Source organism: Camelus bactrianus, chromosome 17, assembly GCF_048773025.1.
Source record: "Camelus bactrianus isolate YW-2024 breed Bactrian camel chromosome 17, ASM4877302v1, whole genome shotgun sequence".
NCBI lineage: Eukaryota > Metazoa > Chordata > Mammalia > Artiodactyla > Camelidae > Camelus > Camelus bactrianus.
Window position 1 is genome coordinate 31,800,979 of NC_133555.1, and position 17,582 is coordinate 31,818,560.

The 17,582-nt window shown below is 37.1% G+C and overlaps 1 protein-coding gene across 41 annotated transcripts in view; it reads left to right on the forward strand.

The window, feature by feature from the left end:
- Window positions 1-17,582, forward strand: part of PBRM1 (polybromo 1) — a 100,725-nt gene that overhangs the window by 73,002 nt on the left and 10,141 nt on the right. For 16 of the 41 annotated variants that reach the window (XM_074344700.1, XM_074344709.1, XM_074344710.1 and 13 more), the window contains 5 exons: window positions 3,317-3,462; window positions 5,500-5,657; window positions 11,211-11,394; window positions 11,961-12,171; window positions 12,793-12,994. In XM_074344700.1, the coding sequence (XP_074200801.1) occupies window positions 3,317-3,462; window positions 5,500-5,657; window positions 11,211-11,394; window positions 11,961-12,171; window positions 12,793-12,994 (901 nt within the window). Of the gene's footprint in view, window positions 1-3,301; window positions 3,463-5,499; window positions 5,658-11,210; window positions 11,395-11,960; window positions 12,172-12,792; window positions 12,995-15,838; window positions 16,330-16,364; window positions 16,530-17,582 lie in introns of those variants that run through there. The other 25 variants (XM_074344690.1, XM_074344679.1, XM_074344697.1 and 22 more) reach the window with 4 other exon arrangements.

Here is a 17,582-nt window from a genome sequence, read left to right on the forward strand (position 1 = left end):
TTGTTTATTATAGTTTTACGTATTTTATTTTAACTTATTTTGAAATAATCTTAGACTTAACAAATGTTCAAAGTACTTAACAAAGATAGTACGAAGACATTCCTTACATTCTTCATTCAGTTTCTGCAAGTGTTAGCATCTTGTATAAGCATGATACAAGGATCTAAACCAGAAAGTTAGCATTAATACCGTTTACTAATCTAGAGGCCTTGTTTGTATTTCCCCTGTTGTCCCCCAGTGGCCTTTTTCTTTCTTTCTTTCTTTTTTTTTTGACTAGTTTTATTGAGATATAATTGGCATATAGCACAGTATCAGTTCAAGGTGTACAGCATAAGTGATTTGACATATATATCATGAAATGATTACCACAGTAAGTTTGGTGAACATTTATCATCTCATATGGATACAACATTAAAGAAATAGAAAAAAATTTTTTCCTTGTGTTGAGAACTCTTAGGATTTACTCTCTTAACAGTTTTTACATAAAATGAACAGCAGTGTTAATTACATTTATCCTGTTGTACATTACACCCCTAGTACTTAACTTATCTTAAAACTGGAAGTTTATACTTTTTGACTGTCTTCATCCATTGCACCCTCCCACTACCCCCTGCCTCTGGTAACCACAAATCTGATCTCTTTTTCTGAGTTTGTGTTTTTGAAGTATAGTTGACCTACAGTACTATGTTTCTGGTACACAACATAGTGATTTGATATTTCTGTACATTCAAAGTGACCACTATGATAAGTCTAAATGTTTTCTATCACCATACAAAGATATTACATAATTACTGAATATATTCCCCACACCATACATTTCATACTTGTGACTCATTTATTTTATAACTGAAAATTTGTATAAAGGTAGTACTTTAAATCAGCAAGAGAGGATGGAATCAAATGATATTGGAAAAACTGGTAGCCACTTGAATAAAAAGAAGAAAATAAAACCACCTGAACTCTCCCTCATTTCATATTGCAAAATAAGTAAGATATAAACATAAAAAAAGAAATATAAGTTGCTAATACAAGTACATTTACTATTATTTACTTATAATGTTTTATTCATTTGTAAGCTTGAAATGGGTCCTTTATATGCATGATATAAAACCCGGTAGCCATGAAAGAAAAAAATCGCTTTACTGATTTACAACTGAAAACATCAATTAGTTTAATAAAACAGTCTAAGGACTACTATTTCTAATGTACAAAGAGTTTGAAGTCTAGGAAAAAAGTTAACACTAGAAAAATGGGCAAAGAACCAAATAGATCATTTATAGAGGATCATTCAAAAACATAAGAAAATCTATTAATCTAAGTTTTTAAAATGTTCAACAAACAGATTAGCAAGAGTTCTAAAGACTAATAATACATGCAGCCTGGAGTGGGTGTGGGGCAGCACACTCTCATCTCCCATCAGTGCCATTCCCTTTGACCCTATCATCTGATGGCAGGGAATGTACTCCAACATACTACTCAGATCGGTACACCAAAAGGTGATGTCAATGTTGTTTGTAGAAGCAAAACCCTAGGCTGAACCCAAATGCCCATGAATAGGAACTTAGTTGTCTACATCCATTCATATAATGCAAACTGTGCAGCCAATGAAAGGAGTTAACAGGTTGCAGAATGGAATGTGGTTCCATCATTACTCAAAAAAACCAAAAATGTATGTTTACATATATGAATGTGTAAACAACATGGAAAATATACACTAAACTGGGTGGTTATCTTTGGGGTTGGATCACAGAAGATTTATTTTTAAGACTTTACACATGCTAATGATTGAATTATTTCCAACAAATATACTTTTTATATAAAAAAAGTTTTTAATTTTTTTTAAGATAAAGTTTTTAAATTGTTAATGTAAAAACTGGAAAAAATTGAATTTTTGGTGTCTTAGGAAAAAAATATCCATTTTAGTGTTACGAGAGAAAGGGAGCTTGGAAAAGAACATATTTTTTACATTTTACCAGTATGTCTGGGAATCATAGAGATACTAATTTTAAAAGAATAAGAAATATCAATGGAAGTCAGTGTGGGAACTAACTTAGATTTGTTATTATTATTATTACTAGAATTCTTAAGTCCCCAGGGTCCTCTGTATGAGTCACTTTTTTTCAGTCTCATGTCTTTATTTTAATATTGCATGGCATTCCAAGAACTTGTTGAAAGAATAACTAGAACAGAACCCATTCCTAAAATGAAAAGATACTCTTAATCTCAGGACTTCATAGCTTCCATTCCTTCAAGTGCCCCTCACCCATCATATATTGTGGGATCTCTCTCATTCTTAAGGATTTTCCAAGAAGACCATTTCAGTGTCACATTTGAAGTCATAAAGATCAAAACATTAAATTATTTGGGCATTCTAAAGGAGACTTTTTTGAGGTTGACGTTTCAGATATTCTCAGAGGACAAGGAGATGCAGTAGAAAATTTGAGGGTTCTGGAGTTTCCTCAGCATTTATATGCTTTAGAGGTATATACTCAAAACACCTAGTGCTGTGCTCGTTATCTGCTAGGTTCCCAGTAAGTGACATTTCTTATTTCCATTAGTCAGAGTATGTTTTCTTTTTTTTTTTCTGCCAAGACTAAAACAAAAATAATGTTTGTTAACTGGTTTGCATGAGTCAGGCATTGTTCTGTGTGCTTAACATGAATTGTTTCATTTAAGTAAGCTTCCTAACAACCCCATCTGAAGGGCACACTATCTTCATTTTACAGATGATGACCCTAAGGTTTAAGAGGTCAAGTAATTTGCCCAATGTCAGAGCAGCCAGTAGGTGACAGACACTAATTTATTCAAAAACAAAGTGTGTGTGTTTATGTCACAGGGGCTGTACTGTTTCTTTCCATGTTGGAATAAATCAAAATGATCAAGATGTTAAATCTATCCATTGTTGATATTAAGAAATTGAGAACTCAGTAAATGTGGTGAAGAGAAAGCTTGTATAGAATTTGCTCCCCATTCTCTACAACAGTTGATGAGGCTGCTCATGAACACTGATAAGTCTTCTCAAGTGTTTTTTGGCTAAAGCAGTGCGAATGGGAGAGGGAAGGAGAGGGGAATAAAAGAATCTTGGAGTAACATTATTTTAGGAAATTAATGAGAAATTTAAAGTAGGTACAATATTTGATAAGATTTTCTTATTTTAGTAACCTATTTTGGTTTCTTGTCTTAATCTGAGCTTCTATTTATGGTTATTTTTTTTCTTTTAAGTTAAAATGAAGGAAAGCTTGCTTTCCTTTCTTACCTCCTCTACCCACTTCTTGATTGTCAGCTGCCTATCTTCAATCAGTTTCCTTTGCCACAGGAGAAAGAAGACGTCCCTGTGGAAATGTCAAATGGTGAACCAGGTTGCCACTACTTTGAGCAGCTCCATTATAATGACATGTGGCTGAAGGTTGGTGACTGTGTCTTCATCAAATCCCATGGCCTGGTGCGGCCTCGCGTAGGCAGGTGAGTGTTATTGAGGTGGGGAGGATGAAATTGGGTCTGAGAGATTTGGAGTCAGTAGAAATTCATCATTTTAGGCTGAAAACAAATGTCCTTTGGCAGCTTCTTCCACTTCCTCTCACACCTTACTCTCCCTGCTTGTGCCTCTAGCCACACTCTTCTTTCCCTCTTTAAGTTCCTCCCATGAACTTTTTTTTTTCTTTTTCTTCTACTATTTACTGAAGTCTCAATCCAGAAATCTTCTTGCCCACTTCATATGGTGAACTTCTTTAGCTTAAATTTGAAATGGCTCTTCCTTAAGGAAGACTTACTGTCACCTTCAGACTGGGTTACATCTCTCTGTTACACATTCTCAGAGCACCAGGTTTTCCTTCTTAGAGCACATATCAATCATATTATCAGGTTTCCATAATGAAGCTGCAAACACCCTGGGACCCTCTCTTTTTGAGCAAAAAACAGATATATACCTTTATATCCCATGCTTCAAACAGTACATGAGGCTCAGATATTTAATGAACAAGTAAATGGGTGAAAGTATGGTTGAATGGCCTAGAACAGCAGTGAAGGAGTCAGGGTACAGGGCTGGGCAGTAGAGGACAGTAGATAAGGACAGTAGTTGGTTCCAAAAGATTTTGGTGTAAGTCCCAGCCCAGGTATTTAATATCCTTAGGCAAATGATTTACCTCCCTGAGCTTCAGTTTCCTCATCGTATTTGTTCATCATTCAATAATTGTTTATTATAAACCTACTGCTTACCAGGCTCTGAGGGTACATTAGTGAATAAAACAGACAGGTATCCTTAGTCCCATGGATCTTTATTCTGCTGGGAAGACAAATAATAAACATCATGAATAAGTAAAGTATATAGCACATTAGATCATGATAAGTGCTATGGAAAAAAATAGAGCTGGCTATGGGGAATCAGGAGCATCATAGTCAATGTGGGGAGTTCAAATCATTAAGATGGTGTGTAAAGCCCCACTGAGAGCTGACAGTTGAGCCAACACTTGAAGAACCCAAGGAAGTGAGTAATGTGAACATCCGAGGAGAAAGCTTTCCATGGAGAGAGAACAGCCATTGCAAAGACCTGAGAGGGAAGCATGCCTGGCCTGTTCAAATCAACAGAGCTTATTACAAGGGGAGTGAGCTATGCGCGAGTTACATAAGATATGAGGGCCGGGAGTGCGGTGCAAATCTTGTGGGCCTCTGAAAACACTGTAGGGATGTGGACCTTTACTGAATGAAATGAAATATCATTGGATTATTTTAAGCACAAAATGACATCTGGCTTAGGTCTTAGCAGGATCGCTCTGTCTACTGATTGTTGAGAGTAGACTGTAAAGAGTCAAAGGTAGAAGAGCAAGGAGATCTGCTACAAGGCTGTTGCAGTAATCCAGGCAAGAATGATGGTGGCTTAGGCCAGTAGTCAGATGAGGATGAGGTTACTGCTTCATGTCAGGAACCACAAGACTATGGGGATGATAATAATACCAACTTTATGGTGTGGTTGTGAGAAATGGTACAGTATCTTACACAGAGCAGTCAGATGTTAATTTTTTTTTCTAAGAAGATGTTATCTTGATTTCATCAGATTCTCGCAGAGTAAAGAGATATTAGGCTTGACCTTCTAAAAGGTTATAAACCATAGCCTTAATGTGACCTGACCCCAAATGTTGATAGTCTGTGCTTTTATTGAGCTTACAATTCCAATAATAGATGCTTACATCTTAGGAAGAAAACCTGGGAGCCAGCTTAAACTATTAAGTTACATGCCTTGGTAATATGTTTTAAAAAAATTTTTCCCCTCAGATGAGTAGCCAAGTGTTCACTTCTTTTTTTCCAAGTGTCTTCTCATATGATTAAAGGGGGAAAAAAATCAAGGGAATTGTCTTACTATCAAAACAACCAATGGAGCTCCTCTAAATAGTATATATCATTAAGTTTCTGGTTAACAGAATTTTTGTTAGATTAATCCTGTCATAGGAGTGAAATCCATCAGAATTCCATTTTAATGGAATTTCTCCATTTTTTTCCCCCAAGAATTGAGAAGGTATGGGTCCGAGATGGAGCTGCATATTTTTACGGCCCCATCTTTATTCACCCAGAAGAGACGGAACATGAGCCCACAAAAATGTTCTACAAGAAAGAAGTGTTTCTGAGTAATCTGGAAGAAACCTGCCCCATGACATGTATTCTGGGTAAGTATTTAAGCTTTTATTTAATCGCATTCATTCCACAGTTGGTTGAATAGTTCTTCTGTCCTAGGCACTGTTCTAGGTGGTGTACAGCAATAAACAAACCAAAATCTCTGCTCGCTCAGAGACTTAGAATAGGGCAGAGGTTGGGGAGTCAGTAAGTAAATTAAAATTAAATTATAGAACATCAGATAGTAATTAGGGCTATGAATGAGAATAAAGCAGAGGAAGACGATAGAGAGTAATGTTGAGCGGAGGTCTTCTTTTAGGTAATGTGGTCAGCAAAGCCTCTCTTATAGATGACATGTAAGTAGAGCCCTGAAGGTAGTGAGGATGAGGGAGAAAACCATTCAAATATCTGAGCTTTTCCTCCTTTAAGGCATAGCAAACACCAAATGCAAAGACCTTACGGCAGAGTATCTGGGCCTGTTTGAGACACAATAAGAAAGCAGGGTGGCTGGAGCAGGGCAGGGGGTGTGGTAGGGCACTGAGTCATGGTAGGTCTTATAGACAGTGCAGAGATTGAGTTTGGAACAGATAGGAAGTCCTGTGATGAGGGGTCTGAGCAGAGCAGCCATGTGAGCCGACATACATTAGAGGAATCCCTGCGGCTGCAGTACGGAGATTGTGTTGTAAGAAGCAGGGAGAGCAATTAAAAGACCTTTACATTGTCTTTTGGATTAACCCTGGTAATGTTATTGTTCCCATTCCAGAAATGTGAAGGAGTCTTGTTTTGGTTTCTGTTCAGTCATCCTACTGAGTGTTCACAGTGGCATTGCTTCTCAGATCTAGTTATATGCGTCATACACTGTCACGTTTCCAGCTATTGTGTTTCTTCTGGCTCTGAATTAACTCGACAGCATACTTACACCAGCTACTATTTACATCTTTTGGAATGGTTTTCCAAAAGCTTTATATTGATTACATAGGATTATAAAGATGAAGAAGCCACCTTGCTTATGACCAAAGGAGATTTGCAGATGAAAAAGTATTTTACAGTTTATAGACTTTGTTTGATCTCTTTAGTGTTTACCTAGGTTGGTTTTGGTGCTTTGAATACTCAGATAAACTATTAGAATTAGTGAAAATATCAAGATCATCTGTATTTCTATTTATCATCACTAAGCAACTGGAAAATTAAAAATTTTAAATAGGAAATTTACATTTAGTACCAAGGAATAAATATTTTAAAAGATACCTAAGACTGACATATACACACACTAAAACAAAAAAACCAAAAAACTGTAAGAAAGTTATCGAGAGAAATTAAAGAAGACCTAAATAAATGAAGTGACCCATCATGTTTATAGCTGAAAGACAGTATTATAAAGATGTCAGTTCTCCCCAAGTTGATATATAGATTCATTGCAGTTCCAATCAAAATCCATTAGGTGTTTTTAATTTTTTTTATCCTTTATTAAATGAAGCCTCCTAAACTCATGTCTTTTCCCTATGTTTTGGGGACCTGGTAGGAACCTCAAGTCAGGGTAGAGACAACACATCCATTCCAGGGCCACTAGTCATTTTTACTCTTTAGTTGTGAGGAGAAATTTTACCTTTTCCAAATCCCCATTTTTTCCTTCTGTGAAATATGGAAAATATTAACTGTCCCTTCTCTGAATTGAAAAGCCTTGGGATTATATAAGTGAAGTGAGGTGTAGGTCCACGTCAGTGATAATAATGATAGCTATTTTAAGCTTCTAAAATGTTTCTGACCTTTTTTTTATGTGTTTTACATTTTTTGCATGTAAATGTTTAATAAGTAGTTAGCTATGAACACTCCTGTTAAGGTCAAGAGCAAAATAGGAATGTCCTTGTTGTTGTTCTGAAGGCTCTAGCCAGCACAGTCAGAAATAAGAAACAAATCTCAAATAAGGAAATTGAGGAGATGAACATTCAAGAGAATCAACCAGGAAATCATGGCACATAATAAAAGAAGATGGTTGAGTATAAAATTAATAACAAATTAGTTGCCTTAAAAGATTCAATAATAATAAAAAGATAAAATTACCTTGGAATATATTTGACAAGATATGTGCCACATCTCTATAAAGAAAGTTTCTTATGCTACATTTAGTGCATTTAAAAAGGTATGCTTGAACAAATTGAAAAGCATATCATGTGCTTGAATAAGAAGTCTCAGCATCATAAAGATGTCCATTCTCCCTAAGTTAATCTTTAATGTGATCTCAATAGACATACCAATAGGAATTTTCTTGTGAGGAATTTGAGACTGAATAAACTGATTTTTTCAATCATGTCAAATAAGAAACAAAAACCAGGAAAATTCCGTAAAACATAGTGAGGGGGGGTGTCTATCTTTACAGATACTAAAACATAACATTACTGACCCAAACTTGAGTCCACCTACTGCAATAAAGCCAGTCTCCTGACACCCAGTTGTGGTGAACAAGTGCAATGTTTATTGCAGGTCACCAAGCAGGGAGTTGAGGCAGCTGGTGCTTAAAAGACCCAACTCCTTGATGGATTTCAGGGAAAGGTTTTTAAAGACAGGGTGAGGGTTTCAATTTTAAAAAAAAAAGACGGGGTAAGGAAGAGGGTTGTGGGGTATATAGTCAGCTCATGGACATTCTTCTGACTGGTTGGTGGTGAGGTGGTTGGGAGTCAACATCATCAACCTTCTGGTTCCAACCAGTCGGGGGTCTATGCGCTTGTGGGCAGCATACAGATAACTTTCCACCTGGTGTTACACCTCTGCAAAACAGCTCAAAGGGAATGGCGCAGAATATTGTCTGTAGCCCTTGAGGAGAAACTAAAGGTCCTTAACTTTGTTTAATGGCCAAACTATTATTTTGTCTTGTTTGACTGTTTTCCCTTCTTTCTGTATTTTTCTCCCTTCTCTGATTAAATTTATTCTTTGAAACTCCAGAAAGGCCTAGGAGGCAAAGATTTTCTACAGATAAAAGGCAGGCGGAGGACATGGGGGGATCTGACCCAGGAAGACCCCATAAGGCCCTGCTTGGTTACAGTAACACTATAATAATTTAAGTTGTTTATGATTTACAAGTAAACATTATTTGAACAGAATAGAAAGTTTAACAGTAGACTCAGATATAATTTAATTTATGATAAAAGTGGCATCCCAGGTAAGCGGGAAAAGATGGATTTTTCTCAAAGTAGTATTTAGATGCTAGTAGCTATTTGGAAAAAGTATCCATTCCTTACATAAACTTCAAAATAAATTCCCAGATAAATAACAGGTTTAAATGAACATAAAATGAAGTAATAAATACACCAAAAGAAGTGACGGGGTAGAAATTTTTATAATCTTTGACATAAAACCTAGAACCTGTACAAGAAAAGATTGGTAAATTCAACTGTGTAAAAGGTTAAAATGTTTGCATAACCAAAACTGGCAGAAGCAAAGACAAATGACAACTCTGAGAAAATATTTGCAATGTATATCATAGACAAAGATCAAATTTCCCTCATATGTGAGCTCCTATAAACAATTAGGAAAAAAGATTAACATCCAGTAGGAAAATGGGCGGAGATTAAGAGAGAGCAGAGAAATGTTACCAGTGGGTCTTAAAAGAAAATAATGTACAAACTCAGCCAATAGAGAAATGCAAATTAAAACTACCCATATGCTGCTTTTTTTTTTTAATTACCTGTCAAATTGTCAAAGATTCGTATGTTTGTTACTAGTTGAGAAGAATATAGGGAAGTGACATTTGCCCACTTTGTGGTGGGTTTATGAATCAGCATAACCTCTATGGAAGGTAATTTGATAATACCTATAAAAATTAAAGTGTACATACCCTTTGACCCAGCTTTTGTACTTACAGAAATTTATACCTCAGATGTATTCATCCATGTACAAATTGATACATGTCTATATCAACATTGTGTTGCTTCAGTGGGAGAGCAAAAATTTGGAAACAACCTAAATATCCATCAGTAGGGAACTAGTTGAATAAATATATTTATACTAGCAGTGCTCCTCAAGATATATTATTTTGCAACAGAATTTAGGTATAAAACAGTATGTGATATGCTGCCATTTGTAATTGTGTGTGGTAAACATACCATGAAATGCAACCTTTTAACCATTTTCAACTGGACAATTCCAGTAAGTCCATTGACAGTATTTTGCAACCATCACTACTATCTATTTCTAGAACTTTTCATCATCCCAAATAGAAACTCTATACCCATTAAGCAATAACTACCCATTTCCGCCTCTTCCAGCCCCTGGTAAGCACTGTTCTACTTTCTGTGTCTGAATTTTGCCTATTCTAGGCCCCTCATATAAATAGATGCAAAATTTGTCCTTATGTGTCTGGTTCATTTTACTCAGCATAAATTAAAAGTTCTCAAGGTTCATCCATGGTGTAGCATGTATCAGAATTGTATTCCTTTTTAAGGCTGAATAGTATTGTATGTATATATAACATTTTGTTCATTCACCTGCTGATGCACATTTGGGTGGTTTCTACCTTTTGGCTATTGTGAATAATACTGCTGTAAACATTGGTATGTGAGCATCTGTTTTGAGTCCCTGCTTTCAGTTCTTTGGGATGTATACCTAGAAGTAGAATTGCTAGATCATATCACAACTCTGTTTAACTTTTTGAGAAAATGCCAAATTGTTTTTCACAGCAGCTATACTATTTTTACATTTCCACCAGCAATATACAAGGGTTCCAAACTCTCCACATCCTTGCTAGCACTTGTTATTTTGTGGGGGGTTTGTTTGCTTGCTTTGTTTGGCTTTTTTCCCCTTTATAACAGCTATCTTCATGAATATAAAGTGTTATTTCGTTTCAGTTTTGATTTGCATTTCCCTAATGACTAAAGATGTTGAGCATCTTTTCATTAACTTATTGGCTATTTGTATATGTTCTTTGGAGAAATGTCTATTTAAATCCTTTGCCTGTATTTTAATGGAGTTACTTGTATTGTTATCATTGAGTTGTAGGAGTTCTTTATATATTCTGAATATTAGATTCTTACCAGAGATATAATTTGCAAATATTTTCTTCTTATGTGTTGTCTTTGTGTCCTTTGAAGCTCCAAAGTTTTTAATTTTGATGAAGTCCAGTTTACCTTTATTTTCTTTGGTTGCTTGTGATTTTGATGTCACATTTATGGAACAATTGCTTAATAGAAGGTCACAAAGATTTACACCTATGTTTTTCTTCTAAGAGTTTTGTAGTTAATAGTTCTTACATTAAGGTGTTTGATCCATTTTGAATTAACTTTTGTTTATGGTAGATGGTAAGCTTCTAACTCCATTTTTACATGTGGAAATCCACTTGTCCCAGCAATAGCTGTTAGAGACTGTTCTTTCCCCATTGAATTGTCTTGACACCCTTGTTGAAAATTAACATAAAACCCAATTGTATGGGTTTATTTCTAGATTTTTAATTTTACTCCATTGATCTATATATTGTTATGCCTGTGTATAGCCTTTAAATCTTCTAACTTTTGAATCATGTGAATATATTAATTCAAAAATAATATGACTTTAAAATAATTGTTAGCTATGACCAGAGTTTACTCCTTTAATTTCTCTCCAATTTTCTCTTTCAGGAAAGTGTGCTGTATTGTCATTCAAGGACTTCCTCTCCTGCAGGCCAACTGAAATACCAGAAAATGACATTCTGCTTTGTGAAAGCCGCTACAATGAGAGTGACAAGCAGATGAAGAAGTTCAAGGGACTGAAGAGGTTTTCACTCTCTGCTAAAGTGGTAGATGATGAAATTTATTACTTCAGGTAAACTTGAAAAATTAAGGCAGAAAGAGCACTTCAGTTCCTAACAGTAAAATTGATATCAAAACAGCATAGTCCAGGGTAGGTTTTTTGGTTTGTTTTTTTTTAATTAGGTCTTAAACTAAAGCAGTATACATTTCAAATAGAAAATATTAATTCATTTAGAGATTAAAGGAAAATCATCATCTGCTGAGACGTGGTAACTGCTGTAATAGTCCTTTTGGTGTAGACTTCGGTAATTATAACGTGGAGGCAGAAATCCTTGGTTCTGGGACACAGCCTGTCTATTAAGAGATTGCGCAGTTCCTCAAACTATGAAAATTCTTTTTACTATGTATAGGCAACTAGATCCCAATTTTGGATCCAGTGCCTTTGTGGGTATTGAGCAGAATCCTTTAAAAACAAGCATTTGTAAGTAGGTGTGACTTTGTAAGTGCACGTTTTGATTCTTTAGTGGATATTGCAGATTGCAGGAAGTTGTTTCTAGATATTAAGGCAGAGCATTGCATTCTGATCGATTCTGCAATAATGTTAGCTGATTTCATTTTATTTTATGTCACTTCTTTTAGAAAACCGATTGTTCCTCAGAAGGAGCCCTCACCTTTGTTGGAAAAGAAGATCCAGTTGCTAGAAGCTAAATTTGCTGAGTTAGAAGGTGGAGATGATGATATCGAGGAGATGGGAGAAGAGGATAGTGAGGTCATTGAGCCTCCTTCTCTACCTCAGCTCCAGACTCCCCTAGCCAGTGAGCTGGACCTCATGCCCTACACACCCCCACAGGTGAAGGTGACAAGTTCCGGTTACTTATCTCATTCCCAGCTTTGGTTTGCAGCAGATTCAAATTAAGAAGTAAAGAGATATCTAGCTCCTACATTATGTGACCATCAACCTAGAATTCTACAGGAAGGAACAGATTTTTTTTCCTTTCTCGGTGCTATTAATAATTTAAAATTTAATACCTTATTTAAATTTCATAGGTACCTGTTTTTAATGGCAAGTTTAATTAGAAAGCTCACCTTGCCTTGTATTAAAAACAATGAAGAACTGCATCTCCTGTTACTCTAGCTTTTATTACTCATATCTTTTTAGTCTCTCCTTTAAGACCTCATCTTCTGGTTGAGGTGCTCCTGGTATTTTTTTCTCATTCAGAATTTTCTCAAGACTTAATTGTGAGGTCACCATTACAGATTGCAGTCATGGAATTTAGTGAAACTTTCATTTATTTCTTATATGGTAAGAGGCAAGGAAGAGCTGTGTTTTGAACAGGAAAATGGCCAGCTATAAACTGAACATGTCTATAAAACAGTAGCTGTTAAATCACATGTTCCTGGGTTCCAGAAACTTTGAGCAGTTAACCAAATGCAGTGTTCTGATGCACTATAAGAGCTTTCTGTCTTACAGTCTACCCCAAAGTCTGCCAAAGGCAGTGCAAAGAAGGAAGGCTCCAAAAGGAAAATCAACATGAGTGGCTACATCCTGTTCAGCAGTGAGATGAGAGCTGTGATTAAGGCCCAGCACCCAGACTACTCTTTTGGGGAGCTCAGCCGACTGGTGGGGACAGAATGGAGAAACCTTGAGACAGCCAAGAAAGCAGAATATGAAGGTAAATAGAGCCTAGGCACAACTGTCTTCGGCTTTCTAAGCAAGGGGGCGTTTTCAGCAATGCACGTGCATAGACAGGTTTTACTCTCTTGTTCTTACCACTTGCACATGAACTTTGTGTTGGGGACTGTCTCAGATGGCTCCCATCCAGCAGTTTAAGTGTCAGCCTTGTCCTGACTGAGCAAGCGCTGCCTCTGACTTGGCCTCTGATGCTGGTGTGGTTTTTTTTTCCCCCAAAAGTTTTCAAATATTTTGCTATTAAAAATTGCATGATTTTCTTCTTTCATCGAGTCCTGTAAGCTACACATGTGTTGAGCTGGGGAATGATTTTGTACAAGGATGTTAAATATAATTTTGGTTAAAATTCATCCGAAAGGGGGCTTTCAAAATCAGTGATCTTCTATTACGGCTCTTGATAAGCCATATGTATAAACTCCAGACTGAGGCTTGGCTGAAGCGCTTGGTTTCCTAGGCCATTCCTGGCCTGTGTCGTGTCTGCATCCATAGCTACTTTTAAGTAAGGTACTTGGGTTCTCTTTGATAAAGCTCAACTGCCTTCATTTTCCTGTTCTCTGTGATTACATTATTTTGGGTTACAAACTATCATTCAAGGATTTGGTGGTTCTTAGCCACTAGGGACAATTAGTTAACAGAGATTTTGGGGTTTTTTGTTTTTTAGCATGTCAGGTATGACTTTAACAAAGAAATGAATAGTAAACATTAGATTAGGCAGGACTGTTGCCCTTACAGCTGTACTACTTTTTCCATTTGGAGTTGTATATTTTATTTTGCCAGTTTAAAGCCTCTCTCAACGATTGACCACATCGATCATCATTATTCTTCTTGGCTGGGTTCAAATCCATTATTTTCCAGCCAACATAAAGAAATTAATTGTTAAGGCTGCCTCCTTCATTAAAGTTTATGGAGTTTCCAAAGAAACTCTTTTAAAAAAAAATTATTCCTTTCACTTATTACAGTTAGTTGAAAATTATCTGCCAGGCTTCCCCAAGGATCTTCTGCAGAACCCTAATCCTACAAGATGCTCAGCCAGAAAATATCTGTGGAAAAACCAGTTTGAGAAGCACTCCATACACTCTCTCTCTTGGAAACTTACATTGCATATTGCCTTTAATATCTTTAACCTTGTAGTACAGAACCTATTTTTCTCAGCTGGCTTTTCCTGAAACTTGATCAGGTATTCATATAATACCTGCTAATATCTTGAAGAATGAATATTTCACAGAACATTCTTTGAGAAACCCTTGTCAGTTCTGTAAGAACCTAGAACTTTGGAGAGCTTTGATATTTCTAACCTTAGTGGAAGTTAAGACCAGATATATCATTAAGCTGGAGAAATGTTAGAAATGAATCTCACCCCACATAGCTGGAAAGCCTTGTCCAGGACCAGCAGAGCCAGTACTGCATAGCTGGTTATTTAGAGTAGAGCAAACAAGAGTAAGAAATTGTCTGGAGAAAACATAAAAGTAAAAATGCTAGAGCAGAAAAGAGAAGGAGAAATAATGGCTTCTGGGAAGTTCTCTCAAATTCAGAGGGGAGTCTGAAATTCAGTGAGAACCTAGTGAAAGGAGTTATATGACTCAGCAGTGTCTGCCTATGATAGAAAACCTGAACTTTTGGTGTTTTGACCCATTGAATTCAAAACGCAAAGTTTGTAGTTTGGCTGGCTTCATTTAATAATTCTCTTTCCTAAAACAGCCCAGTTGGGCTCCTCCTGGAAGGAACAGGTAGCCAGTTCAATATTCGATTCACAAGGCTGAATTTTTTTTCAACTTTGTTTTTTTTTTTTGCTCTCCCATTTTATTGTGTCATTTGTGTAATGAAAATACTAGAACCAATGTAGGGGTCTAGGTCATCAGTGTTTTTTTACTGATAGTTCAAGGAAATGGGTTGTTCAAATGGCCTTCATCCCTCACGCTCATTGTACGGAGGATCTGTAACCTGGGACAGTGTTAGTGAGTGATGATGAGTCTTTGCAGGCAGCTCTTTCACAGCCAAGGAAGCTTTGACTTGCTTGACTTTCGCTTTCTTATACAAAGGAGGACTGGAGCTGTTGCTTCTTGAGTCTCTTTAAAGCCATGTGACCTCGAACTATTTTTCCCCCTCCTCAGATCAGCCAGTGGTAGCCTTTTGAATTCCCTGTTGGAGGGTTAATGCGTGGCAGTTGGAATGTGGTGCCAGGAATCAGGGCCACAGGTTGCTGGTTCTCTCTGTATATTGGACAAGTCACTACCTGTCTCCCAGCCCCTGTTTGCCCATCTGAGGAGTGGAGAGGATTTCCTATTTATGAACGGTGAAGCAAAATAAACCCTGTATGGTGGGAGCTTTGGGAATGCACATTTCTAGAGTTCTCTAGTAATTACTGGCTACTGGTTACTGGCTATGGAGATGCAGACAGAGTAGCTCAAAAGAGTGAGGGGTGTAGCAGGGATGTTCCACAGCCCATAACTGGCACAAACAAATGCTCCGCTTGCATTTTGGTTGAAATAAGTATGAATTCTGGAACTTTTGCTGATTTAGGATGATTTATGGTCAGTATTGAACTGCTCAGCTTCAGGAAACCTGGTTCTTTCAATACATTGTCCATTGCTTCATATGTGTGTGTGTGTGTATATATATATATATATATATACACACACACATATATATATATATATTATATATATATATAAAATTCCCTGCTTCTGATGACTGTAGCCTGGAGTATTATGCATTTTTTTCCCTTGGGGTTTATTAAACATGACCTCTATGCTTCATTAGAATATACAAATTAGCGTTTATTTTCCCTAAAACCTTGAGGAGGCAGTAAGCTATTTTTCCCTTACAGAGTTAATTTTCTTCAGCTGCTAAACCCCATGACACTAATGACAAGAGTCCTCAAATCTTAGTAAAATTGGGTGCAAGGAATCAGGAAAATATAGTAAGTAACAATTGTGCCAAAAATTATAATGGGCCATGGAATTGCTTCATGTTGAAATTATAAATAATTTATAATGCTATTAATACTAGAATAATGGTAGCGCTTCTCATCTTCAGGGTGCCTTGTGAGATTAACCGCGTTGGTTACTCTGGTGACGTGTTTAAATAAAACCTGTGCTTTCTGAATGTGTGTTGCAGTCTTAACATTCTTGAAATCTTTGCAGACCAGTTCTCAAGATGGGATAGGAAAGCTGGACTCTAGGTTACCAAGTGAAATCGGCCCGACTCCTCCTGTGTTGAGACTAGTCATCTACTGTTCCTTCCATTGAGACAGAACTGTTGCCTGTGTTTTAACTAGTCCTGTTGAATGCAATGGATGGTATTTTGAATTCCTGGGTTAAAAACAGAATTGAAAATCTGAAATGCCTTTACAGAGCGGGCAGCTAAAGTTGCTGAGCAGCAGGAGAGAGAGCGAGCAGCACAGCAACAGCAGCCGAGTGCTTCTCCCCGAGCAGGCACCCCTGTGGGGGCTCTCATGGGGGTGGTGCCACCACCAACACCAATGGGGATGCTCAATCAGCAGTTGACACCTGTTGCAGGTAAAAACAGGAGCTAAGACCATTTTTTTCCACTTTAAGAAATTCCTTCATTTTTTTTTTTCTCCAACAAGGAGTAGGCCACAGACTCTAGACTTTTCTCATGACAGATTCAAAATTTGAAGTCATCCATGTTGTCCTTAATATCGCCTTTCCCATATGGGCAATGCCTCCCCTCTGCCCCAGAAACGGGCCCTGGGCCCAACCCTGGAAATTGGTAGGGAACAGCTCTTCCCTGGCTGTGGGCATGGTCTGGCGATATTCTCCACCTGAGACTGCTCTTGAGAGAGCGCTATAGCAGGAAATAAAAATAGATCCTGAATTCTGTTCCAGAGGGACTCCAAGAGAAAACCCAAAACTAGTCTTTAGGTGATGGTGATTTTCCCGTCTCATTCCAGTATTCAGTTTGCCTTGTTCTGCTGCAGCCATCCTTAAAAGACTGACCATTTAAAAGGATTTTTGACAGTGAATTATAAATCCTTTCTTGGTCACCAATGTGCATGACTGCCTAATGGAATACAAAGTCCTTATTCAATTCATTGTGCCCACTCTGTAATGCTTTTCTATTTAATTACATTAAACTGCATTTTCTGTTAGTATCCCAGTCACATATTTTTTAAAAAAGAAAAGAAAATGATGAATGTGGTTTGCTTGTGTGTGTTGTCTCTGGTTCTGGTAGCCATAGAAAATTTGGCCATTCTTGATTGAATATCCTTGTCTGATGTGTCTCCAATGAGTAGCCGGTGGACCACTTCTCGGATCCCTCCTTTGTGATCTCTCTCAGCCTGGTGAGGTCCATTCAAGCCACCTGTGTTTCTTCTTAAGCAAACAGTCTGACCTCTTTTTTGCAGGGAGTCTAAGATAATGTTGTTCAAGGCAGGCTCATTAGGATGCTGTTTTTGGTTTTGCTTTTTTTAATTTGCTTTTTAAGGCAGAGTAGCATAGGATAACTTTTCCATTGTCGCTCCTACCTTTTGTGATGGCAAGTTCTCAAATGCACTGTCGCTGAATTCAGCAGTTGCACTCGCCAGAGCACATCTGAATCATGGCTTTTCA